Raw genomic sequence first — 19,038 nt, 5'->3', positions numbered from 1 at the left:
CAAGACAAAAAACGGGTGTTGACGTGGGTGGTGCTGATGAACTTGGACAGATGACGTCAGTATTGGACCCTGACAGGCAGGCAAGCCACACTTGAGCAACAATGAACGGGATGAACAGACGTAATCACCAATGACGTTGCAGCACGGATCGTTCCGTGGGCGCATGACAGGCAGATGGGCTAGTACGCAAAAGGGGTATCATCATTAAGAATCAAGGCTATCAACTGGTACTGTCTTTGTCCTTTGCTGGCTGCTCTGTCGAACCTGACGCTTCCTGCTTCTCCTCAATCACAGGCATCAGGACAGCCGGCGGCGACGATCTCCTGTTGATGGGCGCAGCTGGCGCAACACCCACGGCCACGTCGCCAGAGTTCGCATCGCTTGCCTCTTCTTCCTTGTCCGAATTCTTCTCCGCACGCCTAATTCGCCTGCACACCACGACGGCCGCAACAACGGCAACGATGCAGAGGATACCGCCGGCTATACCCAACCCAAGAGCCACATTTCGCCAGTGTAGACGTTCAGCGGCCGCTGAACTCCCGGGGTAATAGCCAGACCACGAGCCCGAGCCAGATCCGCGGTCGTTTGAGTCCCCATCATCGAAATTCCCACCGTCCAAGTTGTCGTTGCAACCGCTGCTCGAGCAAGTAACTGGGAGTTGTTTGGCACCGGGCACCTTGGCTCCGAACCGACTGAACGGCACAATGTCTGGAGAGGGCTTGTTTTCATTCGAGGCAAACTTGGCCCGCGCGATGGCAATTTCATGGTTGCTGAGGTCGAAAACAAGATAATTGCGCCGCAAAAGGGAACTGCCGATATTGGCATATGTGCTCAGACGAGACGACGAGCTGTAGCTGTTGGTTCGTTTCTGAATGCCAAAGAAGCAGAGGTTGCTTGCGCCCATGAGCTTGGCGGGCTCAAGGACTCTCGCGGAGCTGCTGGTGCGGCCAGCGTAAACGCTTGGTTGGACGATAAGATCGCTCGTCTCGACGTGGAGAACCGGGCCACCTGGTCCCCCAACCTCGATCTGGTACTGAACTGCGTTGGATAGGGAGGCGTCACAGGGTATCACAAAGCCTCCAAGGGTGGTGTTCCAGGTCGCCCCCACTGCTTCGGCCATCTGATCCGCCATCCCACTGGGGAGGAACGAGTAAATATTGCTTGGGCTGATCGAGACGTCGAGTGGGAAGTCATGTGTGCGCAGAGCCGGCAGTTCCTTGCCACCCTTGGTTCCGTTGATGGTGTTGATCACGGTGCCAAACACGTTTTCAACCATGTTGCCGGCCACGGAAAGGTAATCGTTCGACCCGGACAGGCGCACGAGGTCGCCCGTATATCTCGACCTATCCACGGCACCGAACAACAGCCCGCCCGACTTTCCCTCGGCATCGTCGAGCCACATGCTGTAGGCTTGAGATTTGCTCTTGCCTCCCTGAACGAGTCGGTCGATGAAGTTGGTGTACATTTGCGTTGTGTAAGACGACGACGACGAATACGACGAGTACAAGTAGCCGGAGCTGTTGAAGCCGAGCCCGAGTACACCAACATGGGCGCTAGAAGAGGTAATCAGGCCCATTGGGTAGTCCTCCACTGTCAGGCCGCCAATCTTGAGATGATCCGTCATGTTGGTTCCGGAGACGCTGCCTTCGGCTGTACTCGCCTCGAAGTTCATGTATCGCTGGTTGGCTGTCAAATAGGTAGATGAAAGACTCGAGTTGTCTGTCATCATGTCAGTTACGATGTGGGATGGAAAACCTCAACCTAAAAGAGAGAGCGACGTACAGGTTCCCCATAAGCACTGCCCTGGCCGTGTAACGACTTCTCCCTCGGTGCAGGGCGTTCCCACCGGATCGCCCCATTCTGTTGGATCGTAGGGATACCTATCGTTGTACTGAGTGCAGTACCTATACCGAGTGTAGTCCATGCAGTTTGATGATGAACTGCTGATGACCCAAGAATGCCCGGTATTGGGCGACACCAACATCTTCATCTTTTGGGCAGGCGTCCCAACTTCAGCCTCTACGGCGTAAGCATACGTCTCTGTGACGAGCGAGAGCTGAGTTGTGCCATCGTTGCGGGCAGAGAGCTGGTGGCCGCGCTCGTGGTGCTGTGCAAATGGGAGAAGCACATGCGCGGTCGTCGTCGCGCTGACTGCCAGAAGTGAGACAGCGAGTGTCGATAAACGAGTGTAAGTCGGCACCATGATGTGCGCTGTAGTATATCCTGAAGAGTCCAACGCTATCTTGACATGTTGAGAGGCCCGAGATCGAAGGCAAAAGAGTGACAGATCCTCCAAAAAAGAACGACTGTGAGGTGAACCAACGCAAGATGTGGATGAAGCGGTGCCTGACAAAACAAAACCCACAAACACGGGACAGGGAGTCACCGTCCTGGACCCTTACCCAGCTGGGTGGCGCCGGTTTCGAGCCAAGAGAATACCAGAACGGGGAGCTATTCCCAAAGCCCCTCTGTGATTGGCAGTTGTGAGGGCCCAACGAACACAAGTTCCATGACCCCGGTTTTGAGATTGAACGAGCCAATGGCGCTGTGCACGGGAAATGACCCTTTCCAGGCATCAGAGTGCCCCTCACGGATGGTACTCCGTACTGGTGATAACAATATCTGGCGACACACATCATCTCTGAACAGCTTCATTAAAGCCTCTTTGTAAGCAGAGTCTTGTTGTTTTCCTAAATACCCAGTTTTGTTGTTACCTGGCCATGTTACCTAGGTACCTACCTACCTAGGCACCTACCCCTGATCTTCTGAGTCGCCGCTCTCCGGAGCTTCCATCCTGACCTCGCCATATTTCTTCAATAACACATCCAGCACTTTCCATCCCTCTTGTTCCTGAGCCGCTGGCCCGGATGCATGTTCCGTCTCGACGTCTTCCTGCCCGTCGTTCTGCGCCTGGGGGTGGGGATGCGGCCACAACCTTTGGGCTAGTTCTTCTCTCATCTTCGCATCCGCGCTGTCTTCCTCGTCAGGTAGAGAGGCATATTCGCGGAGCAGCTCCTTCTCGTCAACATGCATCCCACTTCGTACTAGACGAAAGATGGTCTGGGACAGATAGTAACTCTTCCCTTGGTCGTACAGCCCTCTGGTGCACAGGACAAGGGTGGCTCGTAGGGAATCAATGTGTGCTTTTTGTTCTTCGGAAGGCGGCTGGGCCAAGGAGAGACGGGTGTCTTCGAGCTCTTTGGTTGTGATAAACGCGAGTGTCATGAGTGACACCATGATGAAGACGTCCAGAGCTTCGAATCCGTGGCGAAGGTAGTACAACCTGAGCAGCGTTTCGTACTGTGTTCGGTGCAACGAGAATGTGGCCTGGAGGGGTGGAAGTGGTGGCCCTGTTGGTTCTGATGGCGGGTCACTGTTCAAAAGAGAAGAAATAGCGAGGACGTTTTGTGACGGTGCTGGAAACGCCGCTGACGCCGGAGACGCAGCCGGAGCTGAGCTCGTAATATCTGATACGCCGGTCATGAGGCTTTGTAGCATGGTAACAATGGCATGGTGGTAATGCATGCTGGCACGGGCAAGTACATTAGTTATCCATAATCTCTTAAATGACCGAATCGGAGCACAGGGACTCTTACTGAAGCTTCATCTGCGCAGTAAACACAATCGTCCTTGGCGAAAGTGATTCGGGCAGCGCAGCATACCATGCTTGCAATCTCCAGTAAAGCGCAGCAATCTTGGATTCGGCTGGTGGTGATCGACTCTGCCCTGCCTCCCCGTGCAACGTTTTGGAAATGTCGTTCAATATCACCCGAAACTCTGTGTTGGCCTTGTAAAATTCTGCAAAATGGCTCGGATACAGGATTCTTTCGAGGGGGTACTTGAGCCACACCTCGCCATACCAACTCGAGTCAGCTGTGATGGCAGGCAGCGGCACCTCCGGGGGGTCGTCTACGAGTGGCTTCTCAAACAAAGTGTAGGTACAGTGGCTAAAGTGACCATGTATCAGCACCTGCGCTGACTGAGTGCCCTTTAAAACAACTTGGATCGAGACCGCGTACCTTTGCCAGCCAAATAGGCTCCATGCCGTGAAATCTCGGCCAGCCCTTAACCTGGGATTCAACGTTTCCCAGTTCTCAGGCTTCTTGAACAGCTTCATCTTGTGTGCCATATCAATCGCCTGGAGCGTGTATTGCCATCCAAGCTTGACCATGGCATTCAAGTTATACACAATGTTGAGGATGATGGCAGCTTGAATCGTTGTGAGCTTGCCTCGGTTTCCCGCCTGCTCCAACTCCCAATGGCTTTTGGCCTCGGTCAGGAAGCCATAGCCAAGTGTTCGAGGGTTCCAGAACTCGGCCCGGTCCGTTAATTCGCGGTAGCTGTGCTGCGGTCGGATGCCTGTGTCAACTGTGTGTATGACCTCGAATGATGGACGTGTTCCGGTCAACTTACGCAAGCAAGGGCAAGAACGGCATTGACCAACAAGGGGGAGCAAAATTGACGTCGATCTGCAATCATATCGGAGAGAAAGTATTCTTTCTGAAATGCCGAGAACCACTGGTACTCGTGTAGGAAATAGGACCTCAAGAGACTTCGAAGAAGAGTATTATCCGTCGTGACGCCGGTCCATTTTGACGGCTCGGCCGAGTCGATAAGAGGGTCATGCACTTCGGCGGCATGAAACGGCTTCACATAGGGACCGGGGCCCGGCGTGGTAGACTCTTCACTTGCTGACCGGTCGGTTTCCAGCTGCTTGCCTCTTCGTTTCGGCGACCTGACGGGGGATCTAGGGCGCTCAACCTCCCACTCGTATATGAGCGATCCTAAATAGGGGTTGTCCTGGGTCTGCAGCCGGGCGGGGAGCGGGGACATGAAGGGAAATTCGTAGCGGTATCGGGATTCCGGGACAACTCTGAGCTGGAGAAGAAGATCGCCGTGCTCAACATGCCGAAGGATGCTCTGCGGGTCGTCACCGGTTCGGATTCGCTTGAAGACCGAGTTGGCCTCATGCTGTGGACGAGACCTGAGGATGGCATAGACCTGCTCGTAAATGTTCACCTTGTCCTCCAGGTCAACAAAACGTCGCTTCAGAGCCTTTCCGGGAGTTTCATCGCCGCCCGCGTCATATTCGCAGTCAGAGTTGCGGCGAGTACACTCGTTACAACGAGGTCGCTCAGCAGTACACTGGGACCCATCAGGCACAGGTTAGCGAGCACTCGCACCAAAACAGCCCTCTTTCATGGCGACGGTTCCTTGCCTTTGTTTTCCGCTTGCGACATTCGATACATGCGGCTCTTGCGGTCCGCCGCCGAGGTGCTAGCTCGACCAATGTTGGTCGGGGTCCGAGACTGGACGAAGCCGAAGACAAGGCTCCGCGCTCACTCCCGGCTCCCTCCGCGTCCGCGGGAAGAAGGGCCCTCAAAGGCCGATGGGACGGCGGCGTTGCCATGAAAATGGCTTTGACGGCAAGCCTCTTGACCAAAATGTCTGGCGCGGGATGGAGGTGCAAATTCAAGGTCGGGAGACGAACGATGGAGCCAGGATATCCGAAGTATCGGCTCCACGTGCCCGGGCTGTCAGGGACAGACAGGCGCCTTCAGTGCTCAACGGTGCCGTTCAACTTGGTTCTTGGGAGACGGTACGGGCCAGGAATTAGGGGGGTGGATGGGGACAGGAGACCGGTGTAGGGCCTAGATGGTTCCAACTGGACGGGTGTGTATTGTACTGTACAGTGTAGAGACAGGGCTGCTTGATCCATTCACGACGCTACGGAGTATCTCCCGGTCTGCTATGGTTGGTCAGACAGTATGAAGACGGGAGGCTGGGTAAGATGGTGGGTGCAAATGCTTCGGAGCAGATCCCGTCAATCGTGTGCTGAGCTGTCGGTCCCTATTCGAGATGTTCTTCGCCTCCTGAATATCTAGACAGATGCCTGTCACCATGGTCAGTCAAACAGATGGGCACCCGGCGAGCTAGTGAAAAAAAAGGAATCATGGTTTTATTGTCACTGGTCTACACGAATCGAAAATAACAGACAGCAAAGGCCCCAAGTGTCAAACAAGGCAGCGTGGTTATCTCGACCACGAGAAACAGACACAGGTTCCATGGCTGAAGTCGAAAGAGAAAGAAGGAGAGGAGGAAGGAGGGAGAAGGGGCCTGCATGTTCTCTCGCAGCATGCGGCTGCTTTGCTTCCAGAAGGGTCTAGACCAGGGCAGACCTCAGAGACACCACGGCAGACACGGCAGTGCCCCCAATCGGGGAATTGATCTCTGCAGACTGGGGGGAGGGCGACGCTGAGAATCAGCAGATATGGCCAGATGCGCCGCGGGTGGGAGAAGGCCAGAGCCATTGGCATCAGATCCGTGGAGGATTCGTTCCTGGGTTCAGGATGCCATGCTGCTGTCACTTCGAGATAGTGTAGTCACGATAGTGTACTGCACAGGCGCCAGGTGCCATGTTTTGGTGCTGCGATGTTGCTTGTTGGATGTTGACTGTTGGCTGAAGACGTTGCCAAGCCGCAGAGCCTGAACCTTGCTTTTGGGGAACAGGCCCCTGGTCCCCCCACTTCCCCACTGTCGTGGTGCTACCTAGCAAGTAGCAACAGCTCCTGGATTCCCGATCTCGAAGCTCAGCCCAACCTCCAAACATCACACTTTGCCTGCCCATCACCATCCCACCGCTCTGTTGGGTGTTTTATTAGCTCGCAATGCAGTCCGGCATCTCAGCTTCACAGGAGCTGGTCTCCCAGTTTAACGAATTTCTCGCCTCCGAATCCCACTTCGGCCTGCTCGTCACCATCGCGTCCGAGAAGCTCCAGCCGCTTCAACTCCTGACCTCGTCCCCTGGCGCCGCCTTCGCCGACAATGTCAATTCTCTCCTCAAGCCCCACGTAAAACTCAATGAAGCTCTCTACGTGATCCTTCGCCGCTATCCCTCCAGCCCGGCTCTGGTGGGGGTTACCTATGTTCCAGACACCGCTCCCGTTCGCCAAAAGATGTTGTTCGCCTCGACGGAGCGCACTCTGGTTCGGGAGCTGGGTACGGAGCATTTTCGGGAAACCTTTTTCGCGACCTCACCCGACGAGCTCACCCCGGCTGGCTTCGATAAACATGACGCCCACTCGGCCGTCGAGGCTCCTCTGACGGAAGAGGAGAGGAGTCTGGGCGCTGTCCGGAAGGCAGAGCAGGAAGCCGGTCAAGGCACGGGCACTCGCGAGATTCATCTCAGTCAAAATCTGGCTACGCCTATCGCCGAAAACGCGCTGGATGCGCTGAGGGAACTGGGAAGCGGGAGCGGGCCATCATTGGTTATGCTGGTCAGTGTGTTCTGTTTGTACCATTGGCTGTTAGGTTCCCAGGCTGACTTTGATGCCCATTCCACAGAAAATTAACCCCCAGACCGAGTCCGTCGAACTTGTCCCCGAAAACTCGAACCCCTCTTCGATTTCGGAATTGCTGCAAGTAATCTCGTCTACTGAACCCAGGTTCACCTTTTACAGGTTTATTCATACCCACAACGGAGAAGAGAGCAGTCCTCTGCTGTTCTTCTACACATGCCCGGCCTCTCCAGGCACGAAAGCCATCAAATTCCGGATGATGTATCCGCTGATGAAGCGGGCTGTGTTGGCTGCTGCTGAGAAAGAGGCTGATTTGAAGCCCGTGAAGAGGTTCGAAGTCGAGGAAGTTGACGAACTTAGCGAGGCCACCGTGTTGGAAGAGCTGCACCCGAAGGTCGAGGTAAAGAAAGCCTTCGGCCGGCCCAAGAGGCCAGGTCGCTGAGTCCCTCTTCCCCAGTGCCTATCTTTTGGATGTGTCTTTCAGCAAGCCTTGAATAGCAATCATGAGAGGAAATACCATCAGACTCTTGCACACCAAAGTGCCACCTTCTCTTTTGCCCTCTGCCCCTTGTTCGCCCACATTCTACTCATCTCCCCACGCTGAGTCAGTGTCACTGTTCTCGTTGTCTTCATTTGGACGGTGGAAAGTGTCTTTGTTGCCGACAGCCAGAAGATCAAGCACTTGATAGTTTCGCCCTGGGTCAAGATAACCAATGTGCCATGGTCCAGGCAAGTCTCTGGTATTGGTGATTGTCTCCAGTTCGCTGTAGGTCTGTGGTGCCGCGATCTTGGCATCAGATATTCTCATGTATGCTTGGCTGCAGAGAGGATGGTCTCTTGTCTCTACCCCGTCGGGGTCAAGAGTCGCTCGACAGTTGTTGACATACTCGATGACAGGTCGCAGGTCGGGGAGGGTTAGTCGTTGCGAAAAGTCCTTCGTCTCGTAGACATATCTTCGGTGCTCTTGTAGTATATACTGGAACCGACGGTCCAGGTCCAAGAGCAGCCTGTAGGCAGTACCTATCGGATCTCCTCCCGAGTGAAGGAAAGCTCGGTACTCTTCGGGCCAAGTGACAAGTAGCTTGTCAACAACTCTCAACAGGCGAGGAATATCCCAGACAGGTGGGTTGCCAGGTTCCGGAAGCAGGAAGTCATTGTCATCGGCAATGGATGCCGGAGATAACGGGGTTGCAAGGCCGAAGTCGATGAGGTGGAAATCGGGGATGGGGCTTCGAGCATCGCTGGGGTAGTGAAGAAGGATGTTACCTGTGTGAAAGTCGTTGTGAACCATGGGGCCGAGACGGTCGTGACAGGCGGTGTACATGTGCTGGAGGGTGGTGAGCATCTGGCTAAGAAACTGAAGAATGAAAGGCCGCGGAATGTGGTGCTGATAGTCCGCAAGGAAGGAATCGAGGTCGCCACCGTTGGAGAGAGACCAATACGACACTCGCGAGTACTTTTTTTTCTTTTCATCGACATGGGTTGAGTGTGAATAGAGCGCGGCGATTTTGAGTTGGTCTCGCTCGCCGCTCTTTTGGAGAAGATCAACGATGGCAGTCTCGTTGTTGAATTGGATAATGGCTTGGATATCTGCGTCTACCGTGTATCCGATGTTGCGAGGGAGATCCTCGCTAATCGGCACACGCCGATGGAGGACTTTGCGGACTCGATATTCGCCTGTCGGCAAGTGATGGACTAATTGAGCTCGACAGGAGACGCCCGTTCCAAGCTCGCGGATGAAGAGGTACTGCCCCGTTGTATCCATGAAGATATGGCCGTACGACATGACTGATGCTGTGATAGTATTCTGGGTGATAACCCCCCTCTATATCAACCCGTATCGTATTCTCCTCCAGCACCTCGAGACCCATGGAAAGCCGATCACTGCTACGGCGCAACGAGGTTTTTAAATGAACAAAGCAATTTCGTAGCGAGGAACTTACCCGGCCAGGGCACGCTGGTATTACTCGAGGTGTCAATACAAAGGAGCAACTAAGGTAAACATCGCCATTGTTCCTCCATATGTCTCTTGCGAGGAGCGTCCTTTGTTGCTCTTTATTGAAGGTACTTCGCAAGCGTCAAATTCCTTTTTCAGTTATTGCTTGTATTTTTGAAGTCAACCTGAGAAGTACGACAAGCAAATCAAGCCGAGCCAAAGATTTCGGGGCTCGAAATCCCCACGATGTTGGTGTATGTATTGACTCCTATATATACCCACAATCTAGTAAATTATTCATGAACCAATCACTACGATAGGGGATAACCCCTGTATATCTTCCGTAGTATAGTGGTCAGTATGTGAGCTTGTCATTAACACGGTCTTCGCTCGAGACCCGGGTTCAATTCCCGGCGGGAGAGTATCATTTTTGCCCCTAGCCATCAAGTGCTGATGGCTTCAAGTCTGGACAACCCCAGTGCCTTTTTTTCTTTCATGTTGAAGTATCCAAATAGGTAGTAGCTTTGGTCTGGTGGGTCTGGTAGCCTGGTTGTCATCCAATATCATAACAACACATCCAAGACAAGCCTCATCAGGCAAGAAGAAGATTGGCGTGCACAGCAGCAGGCGACTGTAGGAGTGAGATCCACGAGAGGTATCTGATCTTGCGAGTTTTAGATGATGGGGTTGGGTGGTGATGCAGCATCTCATACGTTGTTGGTTTCCATCCAGGCAGTTCTAGGCAACACAGTCCCTTGGCGCTTGTCGATTCGTTCTCCTGCAATGCACCTTTTTGGAAGTGACAGACATGTAGCGTAGGATGCTGTCAATGGGAAATTGGAGGTTGGGATCATGGAAAGCCTAAGCCTACCCTACAAAGAAGTAGAGCTTCGAGGGATATAAGTAGCCCAGCAGAAACTACTTTCAAGTCAGCTTCAATGAAAAACTACACTTCAGACCTGACGACCTTCAACAGCTATTCCTCTTGCGTAAATCTTACCATTTTTCCATACCTATCACGTTGTTTCAGCTCTCGTTCCTGTAGCCATGTCGGCCCCGAGCACTCGATCAGCAACCCCTTGTGGTTCCGAACCCGACGAGATAGTCGATGACTCTGGTGTTCAGGTGTGTGAGAACGAAATCAGCCAACCCTCTTCACTGTCTTCTAATACTGACGAAGGTCTTGTTCCTGAGACTCCTTCCGAGCCGGATAACTCGGTGGTGGTGCAGAAGCTCTACGAAACCGATTGCTGTTGCGGTAGTTGCCCCAGCCGCTTGTCTAAACATGTCAACGTCGATGAGGAACGGTCCTCTCCCCAAGCGGAAGTCTCCGACATCCCCATCATCCAGCGCCATCCCGGTTCTGATCAGCACGTCGCCAACAGCATCACCGTCAACTGCCCCAGCGTGCGTGACGTACTCGTAAAAGCACTCGAGAACTATTATCAAGACCCAGACACACTCACCGCCGAGAACTGGACTCTTAATGCCTCCTTCCAGCCGCTGGTTCACCGCTAGAAAATTCTCAATGAAATTCACGAGTCCATCCAGACACTCCTGAGCGACGGCGATGATGCGGATGAGGTCACCGCGAGGAAGAAAGCCTCCAACACCTCATCGACTTTCTAAACCCACTATTGGAGTCCTCCATTACCACTCTTGACGAGACGCTCGGGACTGGGCGCGTCAGACATGAGAACCTGTGGCAAATCTTCCCATCCGGTGAGCTGGTCGTCACCAAATTCTTCGGCGTCGAGACGCTGTGCCGTGTTTCCCGGAAGCACAGCTTGAGCTCCGAAAGCAGCAACATGTGGGTCATGTGCGAGTACGTTGACTGGAATGGCCAGATGACCGGGATGAAGGAGACGTGGGTCACCATCAAGCACTTCAAGGGAAGACAGAAGGTCAGGAATTTGAGCGTGTACCCACTCTCGATGGTGGCCGATCCAGAGGGGATCAAGGCCAGAATGCTGGCCAGAGGAAAGAGATGGGAGGGGCTGAGAGGTTACCGATATCAGCAGTACAAGGGGCACAAGATTGCCTTCAAGGTTGGGGAGGAGGAGGATGTTCAGCTTAGTGTATGTGTTCCCGTCCTGTGGGACAACTCTTTAACTGATTGGACGATCTTGTACTGACTGTGACACAACCAGATGTCTGGCAGAGTTGTCATTGGCCCTTGTGCCTACTACCATAGCGAGAACAAACCTGTCCCTGAGCTCGCTTCGTTGGAGAACGAAGAGGAAGTGGCGAAAGAATCACCTGTAGAGGAGGAATCATCAGGATCCAAGGACGAGATGGCCGCTACCATCGTCAACCTTCAGACTTCGGACCGGGTCGACGACTCCAGCCTTCCGGAGTTGCCCGACGAGCATCTTTTACTGACCACCCCCTGGCTTATCGGATTCGACATCAAAGCAAAGGACTGGGGGCGTTACTGCATTGAAAACTTGCGGGATATTGACTGGAACGACAGCACCTTTGACAAATTAGTGTCCAGGGGAGGTGAGAAGCAGCTTGCCTGGGAGTCCGTGGCAAGCAAGAAGGCGAGCACCCAGGAGTGCGACGACTTTGTGGCTGACAAAGGTACGCATCTGCTTTTTGAGGGAACCCTTTGATCAACGACATAGACTAACCGTGCCATCACAGGGCGTGGGATTACCATTCTCATGTTCGGGTCCCCCGGTGTGGGCAAGACATTTACTGCCGAAGCTGTTGCTGAGCGAGCCCGGGTCTCATTGTATCTAGTTTCGGCCGGTGTCTTGAGCACCACTCTTTCCGAGGTCAAAGCAGCTCTTGATCACGCTCTCAATCTGTGCCCACTTTGGAATGCCATGCTTCTTCTTGATGAGGCAGACGTCTTCTTGGGGTGCTCGAAGCGATGAAGGCTTGATTCGTAATGAGTTGGTGTCCAGTAAGTGTTCTACATCAGCCTCTTTATCGTGGTTCCAAGTGGCGGCTTGCTAACGGTGTAAGCCACAGTCTTCCTCACCAAGCTCGAATACTATCAAGGCATCCTGTTCTTGACCACCAACCGCTTCTCTGCCATCGACCACAACTTCCAGTCCCGTGTTGACTGGTTCTTGCCTTACTACGACCTCGACTCCACGCAGCGCCGGCAGGTTTGGCTCAACTTCTTAAAACACTTTGGAGCTGAGAAGTTTGTGGTTGGCGAAAGCGACCTGGACCGTCTGTGCGTAGCTGAAAATGAACGGCAGAGAGATCAAGAACTTGTGCAAGACTGCGTTGATGCTGAGCGGAAGGGATAACAATGGAGTTGTGAAGGCGGACAGGTTGCTCATGCTTGCTCAGAAGCGGACTGCCGCACTTCAGCTGCTGGGTCAGAAGGGGGATGCGAACATGGAGGGCAGATGAATGTGCCGAGTGAGAGATTTCCGGAATGTAATGTCTTGTTGTGATGACACGTTGTAGTTGGGTAGTTGATAAGTAGTTCGGTCTTGGAAATTGATTTCGTTTGAAAAGTCAACTATTGAGTGTGCTTACCTAGGTATGTTGGTCCGTCGGTTCAGGGGTTAAGGGTTGAGACCTCATGAACTGGCAAGCCACTATAGTTCTACAGCCTTGTCTTGGGATGTAGATTGCATGCGGTAGGGGAATCACTTTTCAGTCCCGTCATCTGAAACACTTTAATCTAATAGGTATGTGTTAGTGCAGACAATCTATGGAGAACATTAGATAGCATAAGGTATCCAAGACTCTGCCTTTCTAAGCGCTTAAAGTGAGTATAAGAGCAACAGTCATTTTGGTCACGCTGGCTCCCGGAACTCTCTTACGGCCGGCCCACGTCTCTCTTGGTCAGCGTATATTTGCCCTCTCTCCCTTTGGTAGACTCTTATTTCACAGTAGACATCACCAATTTCCGAGAACCTGCGTTTCATACCTGCAAACCAAACATCATGTGGTTCAGTTTCACTTCCCTCGCTGCCATGATGGCCTTTTTCGAGGTAAGAATGATATTCTAAGCACCTTGGCTACCGTAGGTGGATAGCTTATGTTAGAACACACTTGCTAACATGAAAAAGGGCGTCTACAGCGCTCCAGCCTCCAATAACGAGCAGCCAAACAGTATTGGGGGCTACGGAATGGATCCCATCTCTTGGGACCTTCCTGTCAAAGTTGACGATCCTACCGGCGCTACCGCGACTGTCACCGGCACCATCGAGGAAGCGATTGCGCAAATGGAGGCGAGATATTCTGGGCGGAACGCAACCTTTCCAGTCCCAATCCCGACTACATCAGCCCACATTTCAGCAGCCGCCGCCGCCGGGGACCCCGAGTCCTTCACGTGCGATGTCCCCTTTACCAAGGCCAGTAACAACCAGATTTTGGATGGGATTCACTACCTGTGGGGTATGTCAGGCACCGCAAAGAACGGACCGGGTCCTGGCAACTGTGGATGCGTCAGCTGCTCGTGGTGGGCAGCCATCTACTGGTGCAATGATGGAAGCTGTCCGCATCTTATGTTTCACCATAACTCCCAGACGCCCAGGGTATTGACAAACAGATAGGATGATCACGAGCAGGAGGTGCGGTGGAAGCAGATTGGCAATGGCGCATACTTTCTGCGCCAGCATGGATGTGTCACGGATAACGACCTTCGTATCAAGGGACAAGCGTTCTAAGCAGACAAGTGGAATGTCGTTGTTCGTGGTGACAATTGTTGATTATGGTTAGCCATCGCTCATCATGGCTCCCATGAGTTGAGATGCGGCGGGTGGGTAATGGGACTATAGAAAGAGTTCATTAGATACCTAGTGTTCAAATGGATGCCTGCCTTCTACTGTAGACTGGGGGTTGAGTGGCCAAAGCTGGAACAAAGATCTGAAGGCGGCAGAACTCGTGATCAGACAGGCGGTGAGCGAGTGGGCGGAGGACCTTGATGGTCTGTCATTGTCACTGGACCCAGAGCTCACTGTGCAGATGGTAATTTTCTCCTTGCCAGATGTACCCCGGATTATGCAAAAATATAAATACATTTGTGATATGATACAATAGTCGTTGAAGACTCGCTTGTTTACTAGGTACCCAAGGTCTAAGACACCATGTTGAGACATTACACATGACCTCATAAAAATGACCCAATCCCGCAGCGCTAATGCTGTGCAACCCATTTGACACCTGTCATATGCCGTGGCTTGAATCACACCGAAAAAAGCAAAAAAGAAATGCCACAGGAAAAATCCTGTCAGTTATTTCGCCATGAGCGCAATGTGCCTCAGCTCATTGGACACCTGCTCTCCGACCTTGAGAGCAGGGTACTCGACCTCCTCGCCCTCATCCTTGCCCAAGTTGAACTGGGCAGCTCGGACCTCCTTGGCCTTTTGCTTCAGCTCGGGGATGGGCACCAAGTCGTAATCGCTGGACAAGTGCCAGAAGAAGGTGCTGCTGATTCTCACGAGTGGCCTGTTGGGGAATTTCTCCTTGCGATCGTTGATTACCTTGACGGTGCTCTCGTTGACCACGACCTCGTGGAAGCCAGCCTTGATAAGGCCACCGGTGATGTGCTCGAGCTGCTTACCGGCTTGGACCAGCAAGTAGTTGCCCTGCGGGATCTTGACTGGGATCTTTTTTCCTGTGTTGCGAGCCCAGATGTGGAGGCCGGGATAGCGGGAGCGACCGTGGATGGTGAGAAAGTTAAGATCGGTGTGGAAGCCGGCGAGGATCGTGTTGACCTTGCCATACTTTTGGAGATCAGAGGCAGTAGGGGCCAGGAGATGAGGGCCGTAGCGGCCAGCATCTTTGAAGGTCTCGGCTGGGAGGCCAAGGCCAACGGCGGCCATCTGGGTGAGGCCTTCCACGCTGCAGCAATAGCCAACGTTAGCAACATACTTTGGATATCTAAAATCACAAGAAATTGCAAGGACTTACGCATTCTTCATGGATGTTCCCCACTGGTTCATGACTGGTCCCCATCTCTCCTTGATATGGGGCGCATCAGGAGTGATGTTGTCGGCGTTCAAGCCTGGGAACTGAGTCTCATATGGAGGGGCCTCGACCATTCTCCAGAAGAATCTGCACTTTGGGTCGGGTTCGTGGCCCTTGATATCCAAGGGGCGCTCTGAAGGGGCGAGTCTCTCGATCACGTTCAGGCATGGCTCATCGACGGCGCACTTGGGCTTTTCGGTGTTCTCGAGCGTGACACCAATCTGGTAGCTGAGCTCTGGGCGCTCATCCTTCTTGAGATCTTCTTCTGGTTGGGCGAAGTAATCTTCCAGGAGGTCAAGGAAAATGGTGTTGTCATCCTCAGACACGCGCGAATCGTGGAGCACCAGTGCGCCGTAGGTGATGAGAGCGTTGGCGGCTTTGACGCATTCTGCCTGCACTTCAACAGAGTCACGGGGGTTGTGAAGGAAGACGTCGAGGTCAATAACGGGGAGGTCCATGGACAGCTCCTGAGATTCGGCCATGTTTGTGACGGTGGTGGGGTCGGTTTTTTTTTTTGACGAATGGTACTGCGGGGTGTGCGATACGAAGCAGCTACCGATGGACGGATGGGAGTGAGGTGTGTGTGAAGGCGGATGGTGAGTAAAAGTGAATGAGTGAGAATAATAATAAAAGAAGGAAATGGGGGGAAAAAAAGTTCTCGGTTTTATTCTTTGATCAACAGTGGCAAGGTTTGCCTGTGTTGCTGGTCTGGCAATGAGAAGGCGACTGCCACAAAAAATCGGCACTACGGTACTTGGCGATGGAGAGAGCTTCACCGACGATAAGGCCCCTCAGCCCGCAACAGGAAGGAGGACGGTGAAGCGCGGTCGCGTTGACTTATCCAGGAGATCAGGCCGTTGCATCCCCCGGAAGCCATGGAGCACATCTGCCTGAATGGCTGAGTCATCTCGCGCCATTCGCCGTCTTCCGATTGGGAAAATGGGACGAGTGAAGCGCTGCTTTGATGGTCACTGGCCGTTCCATGCTTCGAGAACAACAGAAGCTTGTGACAACGGCTTCCCCGCCAAATTCCCGCTAAAACCCGCTGCCGGCACATACATGGCAAAGCGGGACCCGCGTCGGGCCTAGAACAAAAGAAGAAATTCTACTAGGGTTAGCATGTGACTGAAACAGAGACGGTTTCGTTGGTAAAAATGCAAAAAATTTATGATCTCTCCCGCCGGGAATTGAACCCGGGTCTCGAGCGAAGTCGGTGTTGATGACAAGCTCACATACTGACCACTATACTACGGAAGATATACAGGGGTTATCCCCTATCGTAGCGATCAGCTGGCTGGGCCGCTGGGCGTTCACTCTATATCACTAGCAATTATTTATCATTGATTGGTCAATCTTTAGTATTTCAGCTTTGTTGAGTTATTTAATCTGTGCCGGGTTGGCCTGACGCATAATAACTGTAGAGAGAAAAATTACGATTGAGCTCTCGATGGTAATATGGTGTATTTGATTAGAGTGTGGCCAAGACGGGCAATGATCAACATCCGCCAGGGGCACCCAGGGGCGTCATTGGACGCCGGGTATAAGACCGCAACTAAGAGCAAGGGGACGCAATCTGAAGGAAACCAAAAAACAGTCGACTTCCGTCATAGAACCGGTTTCTTGGAAGCAGAAACATGGAATTCTTAAAAACAAGGCGTTGCTCCATGTCTGTCATTTAAAGTGTTTCTGCACGCGCAGGTCGCGTCTGGTGGGGGATTGATCTTCAGTTCCTCACGGCGCCGTCGACGGAGATCATCACGATAATGCAAGACTAAGTGCTGAGAGAACGCAGACATGAAATTCTTCTCCTTAGTCTTTTGGGCTGGGTCTTTCTCGAATGCCATCGTCTTTGCAGCGGGAAACAACTCGACTCGGTCGAGCTTTATACCTGAATGCATTTTGACCTCCCACATCACCACCAAAGTCGCAGGACGGTATGAACGACCTACTATTTTCCAAGCAAGAAGAAAATTTACTGATACAAGCCTCGATGAAGAACTGTGACAGTTACTCTCACCGGTTCTAAGTCTGACACCGCGACTACTACCAAGTCCTTCAACACAACCAGTTCACCCAAGAATGGCACACTGGAGACGGATAACAGATATGGAAAATTGTGGAAGGGCAAATACACGAAGGATGGGTTTCTCTCGAACCTGACCTCGGGTGTAGCTCCGACAATCCTCTGTTCGTCGATCGCAGACTTTGCCTCGTCATGTTCCTGTGTGAGCATCACGCGTGTGACAACCACTTCAACCATCCGATCGTCGACTGCCACCTTAATGATAACTCGAACGGTAAGCTCGAAAATATTGGGCAGCTCTTTAAACAATAGTAGCCGACTGCCAGTTACTTCAAAGACTCTCGCAGCACTCAAGTTGTCATCATCACTAGCAACAAGCTCGTCCCAAGAAACAGCCCGACCACAGACTCGATTAACCGGAGCAAGTCCAAACACGGAGAGAACTTCACCGACAGGCCGCTTTTTGAACACCACCGTCTCATCAACAAGTCCAAGCAAGAGTCCAGTGGTGTATGTGATGAACACCACGACTCTGATCACAGTAACCACCGCAGAAAAAGGCAGCATCTCAGCAGGTGGCTCTCTTTCACACATCAACCAGACGGGCCGCTACCTCAACACCACCACTGCATCCGCGAAGCCCTCGCAGGGCTTTCACCTCCCATTCTGGCGACTCAACATCACGGCCCTCGGCTTCTTTTCCCGCACCAACACCACCTCCCTCCAAGCCCACAAGGTAGCTCTTCTCACTGGGACTGCCACTGGAACAGGCCTCTCCCACCTGTCAAACACCACCTCTTCTCGTCCCTTGTGGCTCAACACCACCAAAGCCACCTCCACAGCAGCACTGACCACCGGGACTCGACTCTTCACAGCCAACACGACCTTTACATTTGCCAACACCACCGTTCGCTGGGCCAACACAACCACAACGTCATCGATTCCGACCCCGACTGCAATCTTTCCGACCTCGTGCGGTGAATCCTCGGCGCCTTTCTCCTTGCAGATATCCTACCCTTCAACCCCATTCGACAACTGGTTCGTCCACCTGTCCGCCCGCGCTCTTTTGTTTGGTTCACGCAGCTCTCAAGCGAGCCGGTTTAGCATTGAAGCGGGTGGTTACCTTTGCGTTGTCGGGCTGGTGGATGAGACGGAGGAGCAAAGACCTTATGTGGCGGCTATTGGGGTAAAAGAAGGGCAAAGAGGCGAGATATGGATGGTGAGCAAAGAGATGTTGGATGTTTGGGGCGATGATTATGTTGCCTTGGGGTGTACACAAGATGGGGGACTGAGCTGTGGGGCGATGAGGAACGGGACTGATGTGGGTGAGGTGAGGGAATGGGCTGGTTGCGGGATGCAGCTGGGGTTGGGGAGTGGAAACGGAACTGTCGCTGAGTGTGGGAGTGTTGGGGTGCGCGTTCTTGAGGGAGGAGATGCTGACGGTGAAGTCAATGATAATGATGAGATCGGGGAGATGAGATTTGAAAAGAGGGTAGTTGATCCTTGCGCTTTTACAGGAATGAGTTAAACAAGCCTCGCTCAACCCGATATACTTGATCTTACAATACGACGATAGTATGCACCTCTAAATGGTCTGTTATGCCATCTCGTGGCCAAATACCTGATAATATGTGACAAGGGCTGCAATATCAGGGCTTGGAACTCATGGTTCAATTCAGGCTAATAATCTTCAATGGCCTCGAAGAGCGTGATACTGAAAAGATGAAGAAGGAAATACAGTCTTGGTGATCCTGAACGCGTATTTGATCCTCCCTTGCCTGGCCCGTGCCCTTGTTGGCCTCAGGCCGCTGCCAAGTCCTTCAATATCATACAGGGCC

The 19,038-nt window shown here is 52.8% G+C and overlaps 8 protein-coding genes and 2 non-coding genes across 10 annotated transcripts; 4 read left to right on the top strand and 6 right to left on the bottom strand.

Annotated features, from left to right (window-relative positions):
- Positions 1-220: 220 nt before the first annotated feature.
- Positions 221-2,510, bottom strand: QC763_704620 (uncharacterized protein; the record flags this gene model as incomplete). The annotated part of the gene is made up of 2 exons (XM_062915464.1): positions 1,783-2,510; positions 221-1,719 (listed from the first exon to the last, which is right to left on the bottom strand). Exons 1-2 carry the CDS (start codon positions 2,201-2,203, stop codon positions 221-223), a joined length of 1,920 nt encoding a protein of 639 aa, XP_062761138.1. The 5' UTR covers positions 2,204-2,510.
- Positions 2,511-2,635: 125 nt separating this feature from the next.
- Positions 2,636-6,314, bottom strand: QC763_704630 (uncharacterized protein). The gene is given in 6 exon segments (XM_062915465.1): positions 2,636-3,526; positions 3,597-3,947; positions 4,020-4,345; positions 4,414-5,115; positions 5,124-5,603; positions 5,618-6,314. Coding segments are annotated over 5 exon segments (2,187 nt in total). The 5' UTR covers positions 5,157-5,603; positions 5,618-6,314; the 3' UTR covers positions 2,636-2,751.
- Positions 6,315-6,373: 59 nt separating this feature from the next.
- Positions 6,374-7,852, top strand: TWF1 (Twinfilin-1). Its single transcript, XM_062915466.1, has 2 exons — positions 6,374-7,277; positions 7,345-7,852. Exons 1-2 carry the CDS (start codon positions 6,669-6,671, stop codon positions 7,738-7,740), a joined length of 1,005 nt encoding a protein of 334 aa, XP_062761136.1. The 5' UTR covers positions 6,374-6,668; the 3' UTR covers positions 7,741-7,852.
- Positions 7,853-7,881: 29 nt separating this feature from the next.
- Positions 7,882-9,084, bottom strand: QC763_704650 (uncharacterized protein; the record flags this gene model as incomplete). Its single annotated transcript, XM_062915467.1, has 1 exon — positions 7,882-9,084. One exon carries the CDS (start codon positions 9,082-9,084, stop codon positions 7,882-7,884), a length of 1,203 nt encoding a protein of 400 aa, XP_062761135.1.
- Positions 9,085-9,571: 487 nt separating this feature from the next.
- QC763_0113750 lies at positions 9,572-9,656 on the bottom strand. Its single transcript has one exon. It is a non-coding gene; the product is annotated as a tRNA-Asp (tRNA).
- A 2,474-nt stretch (positions 9,657-12,130) lies between these two features.
- On the top strand, positions 12,131-12,606 carry QC763_704660 (uncharacterized protein; the record flags this gene model as incomplete). Its single annotated transcript, XM_062915468.1, has 3 exons — positions 12,131-12,134; positions 12,214-12,424; positions 12,450-12,606. The coding sequence occupies 3 exons, from the start codon at positions 12,131-12,133 to the stop codon at positions 12,604-12,606; spliced, it is 372 nt and encodes a 123-aa protein (XP_062761134.1).
- A 659-nt stretch (positions 12,607-13,265) lies between these two features.
- On the top strand, positions 13,266-13,874 carry QC763_0113730 (uncharacterized protein; the record flags this gene model as incomplete). Its single annotated transcript, XM_062906512.1, has 2 exons — positions 13,266-13,694; positions 13,761-13,874. The coding sequence occupies 2 exons, from the start codon at positions 13,266-13,268 to the stop codon at positions 13,872-13,874; spliced, it is 543 nt and encodes a 180-aa protein (XP_062761133.1).
- A 274-nt stretch (positions 13,875-14,148) lies between these two features.
- Positions 14,149-16,313, bottom strand: QC763_704670 (uncharacterized protein). The gene is made up of 2 exons (XM_062915469.1): positions 15,121-16,313; positions 14,149-15,051 (listed from the first exon to the last, which is right to left on the bottom strand). Exons 1-2 carry the CDS (start codon positions 15,657-15,659, stop codon positions 14,442-14,444), a joined length of 1,149 nt encoding a protein of 382 aa, XP_062761132.1. The 5' UTR covers positions 15,660-16,313; the 3' UTR covers positions 14,149-14,441.
- A 36-nt stretch (positions 16,314-16,349) lies between these two features.
- Positions 16,350-16,434, bottom strand: QC763_0113710. Its single transcript has one exon. It is a non-coding gene; the product is annotated as a tRNA-Asp (tRNA).
- Positions 16,435-16,776: 342 nt separating this feature from the next.
- QC763_704680 (uncharacterized protein) lies at positions 16,777-18,728 on the top strand (the record flags this gene model as incomplete). The annotated part of the gene is made up of 2 exons (XM_062915470.1): positions 16,777-17,111; positions 17,246-18,728. The coding sequence occupies exons 1-2, from the start codon at positions 16,972-16,974 to the stop codon at positions 18,726-18,728; spliced, it is 1,623 nt and encodes a 540-aa protein (XP_062761131.1). The 5' UTR covers positions 16,777-16,971.
- Between the last annotated feature and the right edge of the window lie 310 nt (positions 18,729-19,038).

This window comes from Podospora pseudopauciseta, assembly GCF_035222475.1.
Source record: "Podospora pseudopauciseta strain CBS 411.78 chromosome 7 map unlocalized CBS411.78m_7.2, whole genome shotgun sequence".
Taxonomy (NCBI): Eukaryota; Fungi; Ascomycota; class Sordariomycetes; order Sordariales; family Podosporaceae; genus Podospora; species Podospora pseudopauciseta.
This window is presented reverse-complemented; position numbering and strand designations above follow the sequence as displayed.

Excerpts from the sequence above, each read along its gene's own strand:
- TWF1 (XM_062915466.1), top strand. The coding sequence starts at position 6,669 with ATGCAGTCCGGCATCTCAGCTTCACAGGAGCTGGTCTCCCAGTTTAAC. Across the intron at positions 7,278-7,344 it reads GGCCATCATTGGTTATGCTG|AAAATTAACCCCCAGACCGA; the intron begins GTCAGTGTGTTC and ends CCCATTCCACAG.
- QC763_704670 (XM_062915469.1), bottom strand. The coding sequence starts at position 15,659 with ATGGCCGAATCTCAGGAGCTGTCCATGGACCTCCCCGTTATTGACCTC. Across the intron at positions 15,052-15,120 it reads GGAACATCCATGAAGAATGC|CGTGGAAGGCCTCACCCAGA; the intron begins GTAAGTCCTTGC and ends CTATTGCTGCAG.